Here is an 18,976-nt window from a genome sequence, read left to right on the forward strand (position 1 = left end):
TGTAAGAGTTGAACAGATATTTTATGAACTTGTTCAATGTACGCAATAAAATTTAAATGATTTAGGTCCCACAGAAGCAGTTTTTTGTTTTGTTTTGTTTTGTTTTCACAGAACCACAGAAATTTAGACGTGTATCAACCTGATGGCTCACCACACCTTTGGACACCTGGGAGTTTTAAAAAAAATGCCTAGGCTCCACCTCTAAAACCATCAAATCAGATGGTAGTTCTGAAAATGTGGCTAGACCAGCAGCATCAATGTTAGCAACAAGCTTTGTAGACGTGTAAACTGGGGACCCCACCCTGAATCTACTGAATCCGACGTGGAGGGGAAGCCACATAAGCTAAGTTTTAAGAAACTCCAGGCAATCGGATGCTCAGTGACATTTGAGAACGGCTGCTCAAAGCTGAGGGCAGAATATCAGGATTCTCTGGATCTCCCCCACTCACTCAAATATGCCGTCAGTCTGGGGTTTTATTCAGCATTCATAGCTATAGCGTGTCCAGCTCTTTGTGACCCCATGGTCTGTAGCCTGCCAGGTTCCTCTGTCCATGGGATTCTCCAGGCAAGAATACTGGAGAGGGTAGCCATTCCCTTCTTCAGGGGATCTTCCTGACCCAGGGATCAAACCCACGTTTCCTGCATTGCAGGCAGATTCTTTACCCTCTGAACCACCAGGGAAGATCTGGGACTCATTCAACCAAATTCTTTGATGTGAGGGCACCAAAGACAGCGTTTCCCAGCAGACAGCAATTTACCAGCAGAATTCAACCAAATCTCAAGTCCCCTAACGTCCATCATCTTTTTTAGAACACTTCACAACTCTCTTCTTGACTTGGGCAGAGGTCAGGTGAGAGAGTGAAACATGTGGTCACTGATATTCAAGGGATCTTTGCATCTCTACCCCCATTGTCAGATCTTCAGTCGTTACATGGCAGTAAACCATGATTCTTGGAAAACCAACATATGAAAAGTAACACTGATGTATCCCTTCCCGGCTCATAAATATTCCTAAATTATAATCAGGTTTTACTTTGAGAGAAGCATGAAGTTTCACTCTTTATCCACGGTAGACCTATTTGACTTCCCTGGTGGCTCAGATGGTAAAGCATCTGCCTACAATGCAGGAGACCTAGGTTTGACCTCTGGGTCAAGAAGATCCCCTGGAGAAGGAAATGGCCACCCACTCCAGTACTCTTGCGTAGAAAATCCCAGGGACAGAGAGGCCTGGTGTAGCAAAGAGTTGGAAATGACTGAGCAACTTCGCTTTCACTTTCAGACCTATTTTGAAAACATCAAAAACCCAGGAGTGTGCTCACTCACTAAGTGTCTCCTAGTGCCAGTGTCTCTATGAGGCCCCAAGGCTCTGAAGATAACAGTGCAGGATGCCTACGACACCCCTGGTCTCATTTCATGTTCACTGACATTGATTTTTAGCTACATCCACATACCAGCTATGGTCTCTTTAGAAGAAAAATGACACACTTTCCATTTAGAACAATATTTTCTCATAGTCAAAGGTGACCCTGATAGGTGACCCTGACAAAATGTACCCAAACCGCATCCTTATTCTTCTTCCCCTTCAACAAGATGAGATTCCCACTGGAAATCAACATGATCCCCATCCACTTCTTTCTTGGATCTCTGTTGTTTCTAAGTGGAGATCTTGTTTAACAGAGCTTCCCTGATGACTCAGAGGACAAAGAATCTGCCTGCAATGCAGAAGACACCGGTGACATGGGCTTGATCCCTGGGTCAGGAAGAGACCCTGGAGAAGGAAATGGCAACCCACTCCAGTATTCTTGCCTGGGAAATCCTATGGACAGGGGAGCCTGGTGAGCTACAGTCCACGGGGGTCACAAAGAGTCTGACATGACTGAGTGACTAAGCCCAACAACAGCAGCCTACAACGCTGAAGGACAAGACATCTGTTTACATTCTGGTCATTCTGTGTCCCGAAGTCCCAGCGATGTTTCATCTTCACTCCCAACAGACTGGGAAGTTCAAGTCCAAGGATGGTGGGATATCCTTAGACAGATGGATGCACTTGGCCGCTGCAGCGGGTCGGGGAGGAGCCTGATAGAGCAAGTGCAGGGGACCCGCTGCAGCCTCAGGCAGACAGCAGGAGTCCTCCCACCATCCATTGAGTCAGAGCCTCCCAGAGGTGACCAGGGCCACTCCCAGGGGATGAACTTATTTATGGGCAGCCCCCCAAGAGGGCCCACAGGCGGACCATGCCCAAAGACCGGCTCCCCTGCCTTTGGTTCTATGCAGAAATTGCTCACGCGTGCTCCCTAGAAAAGTGATGTGCTCTCCCTGTTTGCATTTCTGACAGTTCACTGTTAAAGGGAGGACTGTTGGCCAGGGAACCAGGAAAGAGTCATCAGACCAGCAAAAAAAAAAGTGAAGATAGGGGTGGGGCCCAGGCCATACATGAACCCCTCAGAGATGACCGAATTCAGAAGATCCTGAGCATAGAAATGATGGGTGACTCTAAGGAAACAGCAGGGAGAACAAGAAAGGACACGTCTGAGTCGCAGAAGCAGGGAACAACAGAGAGTCAGACAGTCAACCTAGCCAGCAGGTGGGACGGGCCTTGCGTGAGAGTTCTCTAGTTACCAGGCAAGTTTTGTGTGGAGAGCAGAAGGCAGACGAAAGCAGAGACCCTCCAGCCGAACTGGGAGGGGGGCCGGGGGCTGCTCCCCAGGCGCCCCCCGACTCCCGCGCTCCGTCAGGGCCCTGAAAGCCGGCGGACTCCTCAGGGCTGGAGGAGCGGGCTCCGCGGGTTCTCCTCACCAGTCCAGGCCAGGGCCCTGAAGGAGCCAGTGGACTCCCCAGGGCTGGAGGAGCGGGCTCCGCGGGATCTCCTCACCAGTCCAGGCCAGGGCCCTGAAGGAGCCAGTGGACTCCCCAGGGCTGGAGGAGCGGGCTCCGCGGGTTCTCCTCACCAGTCCAGGCCAGGGCCCTGAAGGAGCCAGTGGACTCCCCAGGGCTGGAGGAGCGGGCTCCATGGGATCTCCTCACCAGTCCAGGCCAGGGCCCTGAAGGAGCCAGTGGACTCCCCAGGGCTGGAAGAGCGGGCTCCGCGGGATCTCCTCACCAGTCCCGTGCTCCTCCAGGGCCTGGCACGGCCTGCTCCATCCCAACGCTCCCCCTGCTCCACTCACCCCACACAGAAACAGGGACGCGGCACACTTTCCTGGAGTCTGCAGCTTACAGCCAGGCATGACGAGCCGGGCCTCCTTTGCTGGTCAGCCCCGCGGGCCAGAGGTCGGCCCTCCATTGGCTCTGACGCTGAAAGGCGTGAAGGACACGCTCAAAGACGGCTGAGCTCCCTCTCCACCAGCACCAGCGCCCAGACTCCCACATTTCCACGCACCTCAAGGCAGGTTAGCATGACAGCCCCAAACAAGCCAGCTGAAGGGAGAAAACAAGCCTAATGGATCCACAGTGGTCTTCAGAACACATAAAGAGTTCTCATTTCAATAGGAAACACCCCATCTTCTGAAATAAGGTTCTGCAGAACACGATGTCCCAAAGAAAACCAACAGCAGACTGCACAGCTCCCCCCAAACCCCGGGTCGCCTTGCTGATCCCACTACCTAAGAGTCTAAGAGTCTAAGTGGCAGATTCCAGTTCCCATCGATTCTAGCAGCCAGCGGCTGGTGGCTTCTCTAAAATGTTGAGAACTGGGGGCACAGGCCCCCATTTCTTGAGGTTCTCAGAAAACTATTCCCCAGCAAAAAAGAATGGGACTTGCATACAAGTCAGCAATCCCACTCCAAGTGTAAATCCAGAGAAAACTCGTAATTCAAAAAGATCCACGCACTCCAGTGTTCACAGCACCATTATTCAGAACAGCCAGGACATGAAAGAAACCTAAATGTCCTCCAACAGATGAATGGATAAAGATGATGTGGTACACACATACAATGGAATACTGCTCAGTCATTTAAAAAAAAAAAAAAGAAGGATGAAAAAATGCCATTTGCAGCCATATGCAAAGATCTGGAGATTGTCATACTGAGTGAAGTCAGAGAAGGAGAAATATTATATGACAGCCCTTATATGCAAAATCTAAAAGGAAATGATTCAAATGAACTTACAAAGCAGAAACAGACTCATAGACATATAAAACAAACTTATTGTGTGGCAGAAGCCAACACAATATTGTAGAGAAATTGTCCTCCAATTAAAAAAAAAAAACAAAAAAACTACGGTTACCAAAAGAGAAGGGGCAGAAGGGATAAATTGGGAGTTTGGGATTAACAGATACACACACAATATATAAAATAGTAGCCAACAAGGGCCTGCTGTACAGCACAGGGAATTCTATTCAATATGTTATAATAAACCATAATGGAAAAGAATCTGAAAAAGAATCTGTATTATATACGTATAACTGAGTCACTTCGCTGTACACCAGAAACTAACACAATATTGTAAATCAACTACACTTCAATTTAAAAGAGACCAAAAAGGATGAGGCTTTCTACCCCAAAGTGACACAAAAACATTTAGCTACAAAACTGGCTCTTCACACAATTGTGTGAACACAGCAAACTTAGCCAACATTCACAGACCCGGAGGGAAAGTTTGACCAAAGGAAGAGACGTCACCCGCCACCTTCCCCCTCCACTCCCCATCGCTGAGGTGTCCCCACCACTCCTGATGCCCCCAGGACAGAACCCCGATCTCCAAGGCCTGAAAACAGCTGTGGGAGGGCCCTGACCGTGAGCACAGGACCCAGCAGAGGGGCTGCGCCCAGGCCTGCTGCCATTCCTGGAGACCTCACCACACAAGCAGACCTGCCCACGGCCGAGTCCCAGGTTCAGAGGGTGGAGTGCGTGCACCGGCCACTCACACCCACAGAGAAGAAACCAGCATCAGAGCCATGCGGTGCTCTCACGGGAAAACAAACAGAGGCCCCTGAGCTACGCAGACAGCACCCGGCACGCTCCCCTGCACACAGCTGCCTGAGGTACGCCCAGCCCACACCAGGGACGCTGAAGCTTTTTACGTGATTCTGGAGGCTCAATTTTCCACTTTTAAAAAGAAAAATGTTAAAATACAGCATAAATTGAATCCCTTTTGCAGTTTTTTTCCTTCCAAGATAACAAGTCACCATCAGCAGTTTAGGCTACCTGCTCTAGCTATGTGGAAACTTTTAAAATCAGCACATCCTTAGATAAACGAGTCATTGACATCTGCTTGACAAATAACTTAATATGCAACATTTTTTGATGACCCAGAACAACATGACTAGCTCACAGAGAAAATCACTTAAAAATATAAAGTCAGGAAGATATTTGCAATCAGTGCAGCTGGAAATTGACAGATTTTAGGTAAGTTTCCAGAAGCAGCCATTTTGATCTCTTGATTCAATTTACATAACTATGTGGTTCTTATACACATTTAATAAATTATTCAGCAAGAACATGACAAAGGTATATAATACATTGCTTTCCTTGATGTAAGGCTGCTTCAAGCATAAGCACTGGGGATCGTACGGCATCTGTGGAGAGAGAAGGGATCCTCTACTGCCCAGAACCTGACCTTGGGTATCAGTTAACGTCTAGGAATTATTTCTGCACCATCTCAATGTATCTGAGACATCGAGCAAATGCAATTATCCTCAGGATCACAATTTGAAGTTGAGTCACAAGAAGCTTTTAGCCTTGCATGAGTCACGCAGTTCAGACATCTCTCCACAGATACGCCTGGGGCGATGGAGGAATTTTACTGTGGCTTATGTCAGAGTGAGGAACTCTGGATCGGAGCAAGGTAGGACGTGAGCACACAGGGCTTGGAGATGCAGAGGAGACGGGGACGACGGTTTGATCCCCAGTGTATGGAGTAAAATAGTTCCATTTACAGCAAAAGGATTTCCCTAAGATACTCAGAAATGGGCTCAGCCCCCACATTGCTGAGCACATACATGGTCGGAGCAGCAGAGAGACTCTGTCTCAGCAACTCCTGAGGAGACAGGACAAGACCAGCTCCTCAACCGTGTCCCCATATTCATCAGCAAGGAACCGAAATCGTGCTTTATGCATATGAAACAGCCAGTATGCCCGCTATTTAAATATTCCAGAGCCATCTCCGCATGAGAAAGCAAAAGGCCCAGAAAGATAACAGCTGCCTTGGGCCACTAGGGCAGCCAAGTCTAAGGAGAAAGCATCATTTTTCTTTGAAGTTTGCAGAAAAACAAGGTTTACCCAGCATCCGGACTTTAAAGGCGCACCGGGGGTGGGGAGGTGCAGCGGGTGTATCTCCTTTAGCCTGGCTGCTAGTACTGGGGGGAAAGAGAAGGGGGGGTCTGGGTTACTCAGTGAAGAAGGGGTGGGGCCTCTGAATGGGTCCCCATTAATTACACATGATTACAAGGGTGCCCCAGGAAGTACTTGGTCTGCAGATACAAGTTCTTCTGGAACCCCTCACTCAGGAAACTGTATGCAGTTTTACATCTTTGCAGACCTCCGTTACCACCGAAACTCATTTGAGGAGGAGACAATGTAAACTCTAAACAAGAGGAATTGATTAGAATGACGCTGGACAGAAGAGCCCACCGGCCTGTGAAATGAAGCAATGCGCATTTATACCCGGCGCTCTGGGCTCTGCAAATCGGAGATGACAGCATCTGGAAGTGACCAAGGCATGACAAGGGTAAGTACATCATGTCCAAACCCATGTCAGCACTTGCCCGAATAGGGCAGCAGTGGCTCCTGCGTTTGTTCCAAGGCTTCCTTTGTGTGCGTGGGAATCGGAAGAGAGCGGCCACAGTGCGGGGAGCCACTGCCAGCCAAGCAAGTCCAAGCAGGACATGCCTCTTTGTGCAGCTGCGTGAATCCACACACACAGAAGACGGCCTGGCGTGTGCAACGGCAGCTTCAAGTTTCACAAAACTCGTGCGGTACCGTCATCAGAGTAAAATGTTTCTGCTGCCATATTTGAATAAAGTGCAAAAATTTTTCCGTGCAAAGGAATTACATTGTTCTTAAAAATACTCACATAGGTGTATGTACAATTTTTCCCCTGGCCATCAAACATGAAAAGTCATGATTTCCCATCCTCTGACAATTTTCTCCTCTTCTATCCAGAGAACTATTTATAATGTGGCAAATGTAAATACTGTTAGCTGGAGGAATATAGTTAGTAAAATAAATTCACAAACTAGAGAAGCTAACATGCAAAGACTTACATTGAGTAGATCTTTTTGATCCAAAATTTGATATTTCACATGAAGTCCTCATATGACTCAGGTATGCATTACACAAAATCCTTTTTAAAATTTTTTTTCTTGCTTTTGTGTCATCCTAAAATGTATCAGTCTTGCAGTCTGAAAATTATTTACTAATATAGAATCATTTCATCTTTTCATACCATTTTCTCATTATTAAATATAAAACTGTCACAAAAACTACATTTGAAACTAAGTTATGATGATTTAAACCCCAAATTAACATTTCTAGAGGGAGCAATATTTGGGATAAATATGCATTAGACATCATTACAAATTTGATGAAAAAAGCATTTGTTTCGACATGATATGCCCAGCTATATCCAACCATTAGACTGTTTTTTCAAAGTTTATCTGAACCAGACATTTTACTACGCTTACTAACTTGCCTTACATGGCATGACCATTATCTCATGTGGCTTATAATTCATAGACATTATTCTGAATTCATAGAAATTATTTTCTGTACATCATTTTCACTGACATTTTAAAAATTCTCCTTTTGAGTAGATTCCACTCAAGGCATAGCTAATACCTTAAAATATACATATGTGTGTGTCAATATGTAAATTTTTAATGTCCAGTTTCATTCTCAGAAACTCATTCACAGCTTCCACCATGAGGATAGTTGCAGGTGGTGGTTTTCCCTGATTTTTTTGGTCATCTCAACGAAGACTAAGTTCACAGCATAGCTTTTCACTGACATCCTGATGGCTGACAACCCAGGGTCTTGCTGCTGACTGCCTGAGATGAGCTTAAGAGACCTCATGACTGCAGATGGACACAGCACGTTGCAGAAGCCGCATGCACTGCTTACAGCTCGGAGCAGATGCAGCAAATGTGCAAATAAGCTTATTTCCATCAGATGGATATGTCTTAATACAAACGGCCCCAAAAATAAAACTCAGGATCAAGTGTCCATAATCGTATCTGAGACACATATAGTTTCAACATTACCACTGATCTTAAAATTGAAGAACTAAAGCGTGTGTTTTCTAATTACATTTGTTTCCAAAATACGTAGATCACAAACATTCCTGACCACCTTGACAGGCCCTTCTTCCTTGTCCTGCAAAGAATACAAATCTAGACAGTCCTATTATAGACTCTCTACAGTCTTTAAATAAAGTTTCTTGAGAAACCTTCATTTCTTAAGATGTATAAAACTATATTATTCTTTTTTTGCTTATGGAATAGAATTTAGAAATAAAATAAAATTTAGAAATGGCCTTCACTAGACCTAGGGATTTTCCAGGTAGACCAAAGTACTTTTTAAACACAAGTGGAATTCAATCAATATAATATGAATTGTTGTTAAGATAGCAAGTTACTGCCTTGCTTAACACTGCAGTGTATTTCTCTGTCTGGTCCACATGCATGCAAATACCACATTTTGAAATAATACTCTTTTTTTCACACGTGAGTACAATTGGTTGATGGTGGGGTGTCTAGTCGACTTTTATTTTCTTTAGTGTCATTAAGAGGTGACTCCTTGCGGGCGTGGCACTTGAACACTTGCTTATAAGCCTTCCTGAAGTTTTCGGAGAGAAAGGCGTAAATGATGGGGTTCACGGAGGAGTTGCTGTAGGCCAGGCAGTGGGCCGTGATCCTGAAGAAGAAGGAGGCGGGGGTCAGCGGGAACACCCCAAACTCAGCCCAGAGATGGATGACGTGGTGGGGCAGCCAGGAGACTCCGAAGACCACCACCACCACCAGCACCGTCTGCGCCGTCTAGGAGAAGGGAAGGAAGCAGAGGCGCTGATTACAACAGAGGAGAAGGGAAGAAAGCAGAGACGCTGATCACAACAGACAGGAACAGCGTTCTAGCTCATGCACTGACAGAGGGAATTTCCTGTACATTTCCACAGAATCAAGTGCATCCTAAACCTGCTCTGGGTGCTGACCTTCACGTGGCAGTCACACCCCTAAAGGAGCTATAAGCGTGGCCCGGTGGTCCCCTGTCCACTCTGCCCCTGGAGAGAAGCAATCCCACTGGCATCCATGAATTCAGGGAGGCAGGGTGGAGGGGAAGGAGAGAGAGAAGGAAGGTGCTTATTTTCCCTCCAGCCTCACAACCATGGAGCAGGGACTCCCTGACCAGGAAACCGCTGTGGACCCACAGGTCCTTTCACAGGACAAGCTTGGACCTCCACCCTGCAGGAATGTTCTTATGTTATGCCATGACTTTGCTCTTACTTCCTGTGAGTTAGAACCTGACTGTCACAGCCCACAGTGCCTAGAACATGAGGCTTAAGATAACAAGTCTTCCAGAAGAGACGCAGGGTAGCTGACTGACTCGGAGAGGAAGTTTGTCCAAGAGGCAGGCTGGAAGCCAGGGAACCCGGCAGAGACGGGAGAGGAGATGCTCGGACTTCAGGACGAGGTCAGAGCAAGGGCGGTCAGGGCGCCAGAGACGGGAGTTACACTCATGTTTACTCTGACCACGCGATGGTCAGAAGGTGCCACGGGCCATGCAAAAGCCAAGAGTTTGATGACCTTTGAAAACTGAGGCCACCTCCCTGGGCCTCAGCCTCCTGGCCTGTGACTGGGGTGACCCAATGTGATGATTCTCTGACTGGACCTGGCCCACTTAACACCTTCAAACAGTCCAGGTACAAAGCTGACCGCAGGGTTTCCAGGGCGGCAGGTTTCCAGACTGAGGCTGCCGCACACACAACACGCAGAGCAGACCAGCACCCCGCTCCCGGACATCAAGGATCATCTGCTGTCCGTCCGTTTACCCATTAGTGTATGGGATGTGTTCCTGATGATTCAGTAACCACCTAGACACAATTACACCTACAAATAGCAAGGAGCACACCCACTGTCCTTCCTAAGACAGGAAGGTCATTTCTGTGCAGCACAAAATGCATGCTCTCTGGATATTCTGTTTCACTGCTCCTTTCAGGAGGTTTTCACTAAGTAACAAGCTGAGGGCAGAACTACACCCCAACAGCTTACAGATAAGAGCCACACTGTATCTGTATCCCTGTAGGGCAACTGTCAGCAGGGTGGCTTTTCTATGGAGGGTTTGTTTCTGTGTATGTCTACCCAAGGTCATTCAAAACCTGCCTTTTATTTTTAGCAGGTCTACTGGTCTTTTCAGAACCATGAGCAAGGTTCCTTTCCTTGGTCTGCCTATAGCTTTGAAATGTGAGTGACTTAAGATTGCACTATAAATCAGGAAAGAATATCAATGGGTACTTACATAAACTTTATCTTTTATCAAATGATGCTCCCAAAAGACTTTAACAGAATGCTTGTTTAATACAATGTTTGTGCTCCCAGCTATGTGTCGACAAAGGTTCACTATTTATTTTCTGCCTATTTCATAGGCATCTCAGCCCATCCGAGCTGGTACAGGAGTGGCCTCCATACCAGCCACAGCTTCACACAATGCCAGCACATCAAGGTGTCCAGGGAGAGACACGCATGGCTCCCTCCTCTGTCTCTCTCACATCAGAGGACCAGGACCACGAAACTGGGAAGACGTGGGAGGGATGCAGAAAGACATCCACCCACAGAACAGTGCCCTCACCCACGCCCAACTCAGAAAACATGCGCCTGGAACACACCACCTCAAGGTCAAGATCTGGTCAAAATAACCCACTGTACTAACAAAATAATGGCTGAGCACCGAAGAATCGATGATTTTGAACTGTGGTGCTGGAGAAGACTCTTGAGAGTCCCTGGGACTGCAAGGAGATCCAACCAGTCCATCCTAAAGGAGATCAGTCCTGGGTGTTCTGATGTTGAAGCTGAAGCTCCAGTACTTTGGCCACCTGATGCGAAGAACTGACTCATTGGAAAAGACCCTGATGCTGGGAAAGATTGAAGACGGGAGGAGGAGGAGTCAACAGAGGATGAGATGACTGGATGGCATCACCAGCTCAATGGGCACGAGTTTGGTGAGAAACAGGGAAGCCTGGTTGCTGCAGTCCATGGGGTCGCAGAGTCGGACACGACTGAGCAACTGTACAACAACCGCAGACCTGGGTTTGCAGCAGGTCAGCGAGCCATCGTTATGCAGCACTTCATGAAAATTCAAGTATCGGGGTCTCACGGCCCACAGCGCTGCTTCCACAGGTCGTGCGGATGACGTACCCACCCAGGAACCTGCCTTCCTACATAGCTCATGAGTGCTTGAAGAATCAGTGAAGAATTCCGCAGAAGCCACAACAAAAGCAAGCGACCTCTCCCACCTCGAGGAGAAGGCTGAGGAGCTTCCTCGGTGCTGACCGCACCCGGGCTGACCCACACCGCCTCCTCGGAAAGGTTCCAAACCTGCTTCTGCTCTTCCCCTTAGAAAAGTCAGTGAGGAGACGAGGCCCTCTGTGGGGATGAGGGCTATTTTCATTTCTTACAGTATCATTTGCCTGAATCACAAATGGGTTTACACCCAATGCATCGCCTACGTTCCCGTCTGTCCATGTAGCGTGCAGGACCACAGCATCACCGTTGGATAGGGAAGAAGCCCTCGTTGAAGGTTATGTGCCAAGTCTCTGCATGAATTCTTATACCTAAGGTTGGGCCTTTTATTAGCCTGCCTTCTTTTTACTTCTTGCACTGAAAGTATCTGAAAAATAGTAATTTCTCCTCTTCCTGTGAGATGCTCTTTTTCAAGCCATCTGAGACATCTGAATTTTTTTTCCTTCAAAGAATTTTGCTCATAATCCATCTAATGGAACTTGGCAGGGAAGGAAAAAGTGACTAAATGATGAGACTGATGAGAAACATTTTGTAAATTGTACAAATGACAGCCCAAAAGCTTGTTACTCCAAGCCAGATGGGGGAAAAGAGCAGCTGTTAAAAGAACCTCATGGTTAAGAAGGTACCACGAGGGTCTCACACATACCTCCCTATTACCAGGAACCATCCTGGGGAAGTCTACCCGACTGGGAAGTCTTCCAGAAATTGTTAAGAATCTTATTTTCCTATCTGATCAGCCTTGTGCCAGAAAACGTTTCTCTAGGTCCAGCCGAGCCTAGTGTTAATCAAGGCCGGGCTCTGTACTGTGGTCAGTACTATTTTGGCAAAGAAAAGCACACTCTTCTTCTCTATTTTCCTCCAAACAGGCAGGAGAGCTGTTGAGCAAGTTTGTGTTGAACCTAACCCTCCACCCCAAGAGTGCTACCAGCCTTCAAACGAAGTGGAGCCCTTATGGATGGACACAGCACAGGGGAAGGGGCCCTATGCAGCCACTGAGGCGGGGAGCCAGAAATGGGTACAGCTGAAATGAATAAACCTCCAAGATCTTCTCACATCACTCCATGATCCATCAGAAACTGAGTGTGTACACACCCAGGAACACTCTTCTCTGCCTGGACCCAGAGCAGCATCAGCGGAGCCGACCCAACCTCCGCCTCCAGGCGGAGACACGCTGGCTCTCCACCCTGGGCCCTCCCCTCCGTCTCCCCGTTCCCTCTTCCTACCCTACTCCCTACACATGTCTGCTAGCCTTTGCCTAGACCCAGGTACATGCACATACACAAACTATTTATTCTATGCAAACAAGGAAGTAATTAAATACATCAAAAGAAATCTGACATCTGTTCAGTGGTTATTAAGGGTCAGAGGTTGTGAGAATAGAAGAGGAAATCTTCCCTCCTCCAAATGTTGAGAACTTCTCCCGTGGGAAGAATTGCATTTACATATACGTTCCCTGGTGGCTCAGCCAGTAAAGAATCTGCCTGCAGTGCAGGAGACCCTGATTCAATTCCTGGGTCAGGAAGATCCCCCGGAAAGGGAAAGGCTACCCATTCCAGTATTCTTGGGCTTCCCTGGTGGCTCAGATGGTAAAGAATTTGCCTGCAGTGCAGGAGACCTGGGTTTGATCCCTGTGATGGGAAGATCCCCTGGAGGAGGGCATGGATACCCACTCCAGTTTTCTGGCCTAAAGAATCCCCATGGACAGAGGAGCCTGGTGAACTATGGTCCATGGTTGCAAAGAGTCAGACACAACTGAGCGCCTAAGCACATATAATATATTCCCTCACATGTGAGTGTCTTGTGCTTCCCTAGTGACTCAGACTGTAAAGAAGCAGCCTGCAAAGTGGGAGACCCAGGTTTGATCCCTGGGTCAGGAAGATGCCCTGGAGAAGGGCAGAGCAACCACTGCAGTATTCTTGTCTGGAGAATCCCATGGACAGAGGAGCCTGGCGGGCAACAGTCCACAAAGTCACAAAGAGTCAGAATGACTGAGCAACTAACACAACAACAATACACATGCCTCATACACACACACACACACCCAAATGTACACATATACATATAAAACCAAACAATGTAAATGTTAAAATGCTCACTAATCTTTCAGTTCAGTTCAGTTGCTTAGTCGTGTCCAACTCTTTGTGACTCTAGGGACTGCAGCCCACCAGGCTCCTCTCTCCGTGGGATTTTCCAGGCAAGAATACTGGAGTGGGTTGTCATTTCCTTCTCCAGGATATGATCTGAGTAAGAGGTAAATTAATCCCAATTTGTAAAATAGCTTTCCCTCAAACTGGGTTTGAAACATAATAAATTGCAGGGTGTTAGATGCTGTCAAACTCTTCAGGGGAAGCTTGTGGGAATCGGGATTCAGGGGAGAATGAGAAAGACAATTAAAGATGGGCTGGACCCCCCTGAGGCCGCTCCCATCTTCAGTTCTGCCCCCAGGGGGCCAAACCAGCACCCGACTGGGAGGAAGAGAGCAGAGCACAGCAACTGCTGCGAGGCTTCAGGGAGGGATACAGCAATACTCGCTCGAAAGATAATTAAGACGGGCCTCCTGGCTCCACATCAGAGACGGTAAATACACAATAAAAGAAGTGTGTCTGCTAAGTCTCTTCAATCGTGTCTCTGCGACCCCATGGACTGTAGTCCGCCAGGCTCCTCTGTCCATGGGGTTCTCCAGGCAAGAGGACTGGAGCGGTTGCTGTGCCCTCCTCGAGGGAATCCTCCCAAACCAGGAATGGAACTCGGGACTCCTGCACTTGCAGGTGGGTTCTTTACCACGAGCACCACCTGCTCAAGCAAACTGTGGGTCCAGCCACCTGACACCCTGTCCCAGTCACCCACAGCACACCTTCTCCAGAGGCTCAGAATCCAGAAGACACACCTTTCGGCCCCTCCCCAGACCTCCGCCCAAGTTCTCAGGCAGCTCAGTCACCTGCCCACCCTCAGCAGCTGACTCTCCATGTCTCCTCTCTGCCCAGGGCTAAGATGTTCATTTCAAATCGCTGAACCCAGGAACCATAATTTCACAGGACGATGCAGGAGAGCTAAGAGTATACATTAAACCAAGCTCCAGAAACGGCACAGAGAATGTAAACCCATGAGTTTTACCTTTTTCTTTGATGCCTCTGACTTCTTTGACACGTTCTTCAACTTTTTATGCAAATGGTTAAGGACCTGCAAAACACAGACTGATAAAATCGGTTTGCCTCAGACCGCACAATTCATTGTCCACTTTGCATTGACATTTCCTGATGTTCTGCAAAGGGAAGACCATGGTTTACAAAATCACGCAAGCTGCAATTCACATGAGCTGGTGGAGTAATGACGACTGTGGATTGCCATGAACATCTGGTCTTCTAATCACCTGTGTCCGGAGCACCTGTTGGCAGAGCTCTGGTGCGGGTAGCTCCAAGGTTTCTTCCAGAAAGACCCACTCCGCTGCCCATACCTGCATCCCCGCTGGCCTCCCTGCCACCTGGTTTCCCCTAAGAGTCTACATTTCCACAATCCCAGGTCCCTGCTACATGTTAAATCCTAGATGCGTGGGAAAACTACAGACTGCCTTCCAACACGCTGATAGCTGACAGGCCACCTTTCTGCAAGGTTCTACAACTAATGGCCCATCAGGGAGGCTTCCAAGGAGACACTTGTTTCCTTCCTTAGAGAAATTAGTTTTGTCTTCTCTCGCCAGCGTCATACTCAGGAGAAATGATGTGAGACACTGTGGTTCCACACAAGAATTTGCACCATAAGCCATACAACAGGGTCGGGATGGTGGTACACACTCCAGGCAGGTCTTGAGTTCATTCTTATGAGTGAAGAACCTAAGGACAATCAGCTCAGGGTGACTAAGGGCTTGAGACTGCCGGTCAATTGCTCAGTTGAGTCCCTCCAAACACTGGAAACAGTGTTCCAGCCACCTCCCTGTCCCCTGGGAGCACCACAGCATGGAAATAATTTAATCAAATTGAACATATTACGAAAGCTGCTCTGTCTGGGCAGATGCAACCCTCTGGAGTCATTGGGCACTCCCTGATCGAGAAGCCATGGGATTTATCCACCACTTCACAATTCCCTGGGCTTCCCTGGCGGCTCAAATGGTAAAGAATCTGCCTGCATTGGGTTTGATGCCTGGGTAGGGAAGATCCCCTGGAGAAGGCCATGGCACCCCACTTCAGTATTCTTGCCTGGAGAATCCCATGGACAGAGGAGCCTAGTGGGCTACAGTCCCTGGAGTCACAGAGGCGGACATGACTGAGCGACTAACACTTTCACTTCACTTTCACGATTCCCTACCCCCGAAAAGCAGCTGTCATGGGGTGTGAATTTCTGACTCCAAACTCCCAGCCCTACCGAAATACTGCTCACTTCCCACAGGGGCTCAGCATCCTCCGCAAGACAAGCCTCTCACTTACTATGGGTACATCTGGGGTCACTCTCAGTACAGCAACAATGGGTCCGTCTACTGTCCTGCCATCAGCAACTGGGGTATTAAAAATCAAATGGAAGAGAACGACAGAAAGGAGGCTTGTGCAGGAACAAACGAAGAGGACTTTCAAGAGGGAGGAACGGGCTGGACAGGGCCCCTCCCGGCGAGGACCAACCGGGCCAGGTTCCTTGGGGACAGCCTCCCCACCGCCAGAGGAGGACTCCAGTCACTGAAAGAAAGGGAGAGATGGCAAGGCAGTGTCAGCGAGGGCTGCCTGGAGAGGGCCCCACGTGGAAAACTGAGATGTTACCTGCTATGTTACCGGGCCGGGGCCACTCAGTCCTTCCACAGACTCGGGGGTCACATCTCATAACTACGAAACGCCTAAGGAACGCAGTGGAGCGGTCCACGGAGGAAAAGCCCAAGCATGTTTCTCCTGGCTCTGTTCCACTCCATGAGTGCACACTACGGACCCACACTGACACGTGTGACGGACCCCACGAAGGTCTCGCCATCAAAGGAGGAAGGGGTATGACTGCGTTTCTCGGGAAGCTGATGACGTGGTAAGCGGGCACTTCCCCGTCACTCGTGCTTTCAGAAGTGTGTGCAGGAGGCCCACACCCGTCCTGGCACAGGTGCGGGAACCGGGCAGGTCACGAGTTCATCTGGTGTCAGGCCAAGGAGGGCCCAGGAGAAGCACCCCCCCGAGGGCAGAGTGAGCCAGCCCCACAGCCGCAGCGGGCGCCCCAGACTCACCCTCCAGCCCCGCACTCTGGGTCTCCGGGGAGGGCAGGTGCAAAGGACCTTCCACTAAACTCCTGTCAGTACAGAAGGCAGCTCTGGAATGCAATTCCTTTGTTAACTTCAAAAAAAACAAAACAAGAAAAACACTGTGATTTTATATGTCTTTTGATCTGGGCCTTGGGGTAACAACCAATCTTGAATGTAACATTTAAGTAGTGAAACCCTTCCATGCAAAGTAGTGACTGATCAAAGGAAAGCAACTGAAGTCTTTAATCTTTACCTTTTTTCAAGCCCTAAAATGAATATGCAAATATTACTTTGACTTTCAAAGAAATTTCCAGTTATGCTTAAAGGCAAACCATTTCCATATTTAAAAAAAAAAAAATCCCAATGATCATGTATTTACTGAATTTTTTAATTTAGAAACTTCACCTTAGGTGTGACTTTTATAAATTCTCAAATGACAGAAATGTAGGCTGGTTTCTTCCTAGAAGTTTATCTTGTTGTTTCCATTAAAAAGACCTGAATTTCCAAAAGACCAAAGACTTTTGGGAAACAAAGGAAGAATATGCTTCAAGCATAACCCATGTAATGATGAATGAAAAGCCAAACACTTTAAGAATCTCTCTAGTCTCAAGGCCCATGCCCCACAGGCCCGCCTCCCCCAGGGGGCTAGGAAGCCCTGCATGGAAATCCTTCCTGAATGCTTTACCAGCTTCACAATCTCAGTCAGCTGCTTCACTCCTCCAAAACCCTCTATCCTTATCAATAAAATATGCACAGTGGCTGCAACCCACTGGGTCGCCTGCAGATCAAGTGACATAGTGCACACTGGAGACCTCTGCCCTGTGCAGACCAAGCTTTGATTTGCTTTTGCTAGAAGCAAAGGGAATAAACCAGCCATTTATCAAAGAAATAAAATAAATAAATAAATAAAAATTTAAAAAAAAACAAAAAAAACCAAAGAGCTAAGCTACAGTGATTCCCAATTTCCTGCCTTTACTGCATCTCTTTATGCATAACCCTTTGGTGCAGGACATTCTTTCAGATCATATCCGAAAACATTACCATTCAAAATAGACACTGCTCTAGATAGATGACCTGGGGGAAGGGCAAACAAAACCAGGTGGCTCATAGTCCACATTTCTGCTGAGGGGGGGGTGGGGAACTATGAGTGGAACATAAGAACTGATTGCTGTTCTACTTCACCTGATTATTCACAGACCTAGAATCACAGGCTTATCAGAAAGAAACTGAGAAACAGAGAGAGAGAGAAGATAAAATGCAGCAGAGCTCAGAATTCGGTCACAGAAGTATTTCTCTAGTGGCGATGGTATTGGGGAGGGTGTGTCAGGGAGAGGGGATCTCACCCAATACACTGCATCTCCTGATTACTAAGCAGATATGGTGGCTCAGACAGCAAATAATATGCCTACAATGTGGGAGACCCATGTTTGATCCCTAGGTGGGGAAGATCCCCTGGAAGGGGGAATGGCTACCCACACCAGTATTCATGCCTGGAGAATTCCATGGACGGAGGAGCTTGACCAGCTACCGTCCATGGGGTCGCAAAGAGTCAGATATGACTGAGTGACTAACACACACAAACAAGTTGTGTAAAAGGTGTAAGACTTTTAGATCAGTACAAAATCTTCAAAACCATGTGTTATTAATGAAAGAGAACGTGATTGTGCTGAGCTGGGGGGAAGGGCACTGCAGAGAGAAAGGAGATGCGGGGTAGGGGGACCAGACGCGTGTCAGCTCTGTGTCTCCCAGCGGAGGCTTTAGACCTGCCACCTGAACCACTTAATATTCTTCACCTCCTCCTAAAAGGACTGAAATGAGGAAACGGCAGCAGCAAACCCATCCATCCAACGTTCTGTGGAGAATCCGCGAGGAAATACATCTGACCATTTGGATTTATGACGCCTAATTTGTGTTATGAAATAAAATTCAAAGCTCTGTGGCCAGGAGCAGCGGTTTCACAAAGCCGGTCCTGGCCGGCGCCCCAGCCCCGTGCACCCCGCGGGCAGGGAAATCCCCCTATCCGACCCCAGTTGAGGGCTGCGGAGGGGCGCGCGCGGGCCCTCCATCCAGCAAAGGGGCCCGCTCGGCAGGACCTGGCACTCGCATAACGCTGCTGCCACGCAAGCAATCAGGCAGGCTGAGCGGGCTACAAGGCTAAAACCTCCTGAGAAGTGGGCGTTGAACTCCGCCTCCTTTGGGGACAACCTCAGGGCCCAGGGCTTGCGGGGGCCAGGACGGACGCCCGGATCTGCAAACTTTCCCGGTGTCGCCCAAACTCCAAGCAACTTGCGCACAGCATCAAACCCGTGAGCCCAAGCCGC

General features: G+C 48.2%; 1 protein-coding gene across 1 annotated transcript in view; it reads right to left on the minus strand.

Moving 5' to 3' along the window:
• Positions 1 to 5,399: 5,399 nt before the first annotated feature.
• GALR1 (galanin receptor 1) overlaps positions 5,400 to 18,976 on the minus strand; it is a 34,500-nt gene continuing 20,923 nt past the window's right edge. The window contains exons 2-3 of the mRNA XM_061399487.1: positions 14,564 to 14,629; positions 5,400 to 8,971 (exon numbers count right to left, since the gene is read on the minus strand). Of these exons, the coding sequence (XP_061255471.1) occupies positions 8,654 to 8,971; positions 14,564 to 14,629 (384 nt within the window). The 3' untranslated portion in view covers positions 5,400 to 8,653. The remainder of the gene's footprint in view (positions 8,972 to 14,563; positions 14,630 to 18,976) is intronic.

This window comes from Bos javanicus, chromosome 24 (assembly GCF_032452875.1).
Source record: "Bos javanicus breed banteng chromosome 24, ARS-OSU_banteng_1.0, whole genome shotgun sequence".
NCBI lineage: Eukaryota > Metazoa > Chordata > Mammalia > Artiodactyla > Bovidae > Bos > Bos javanicus.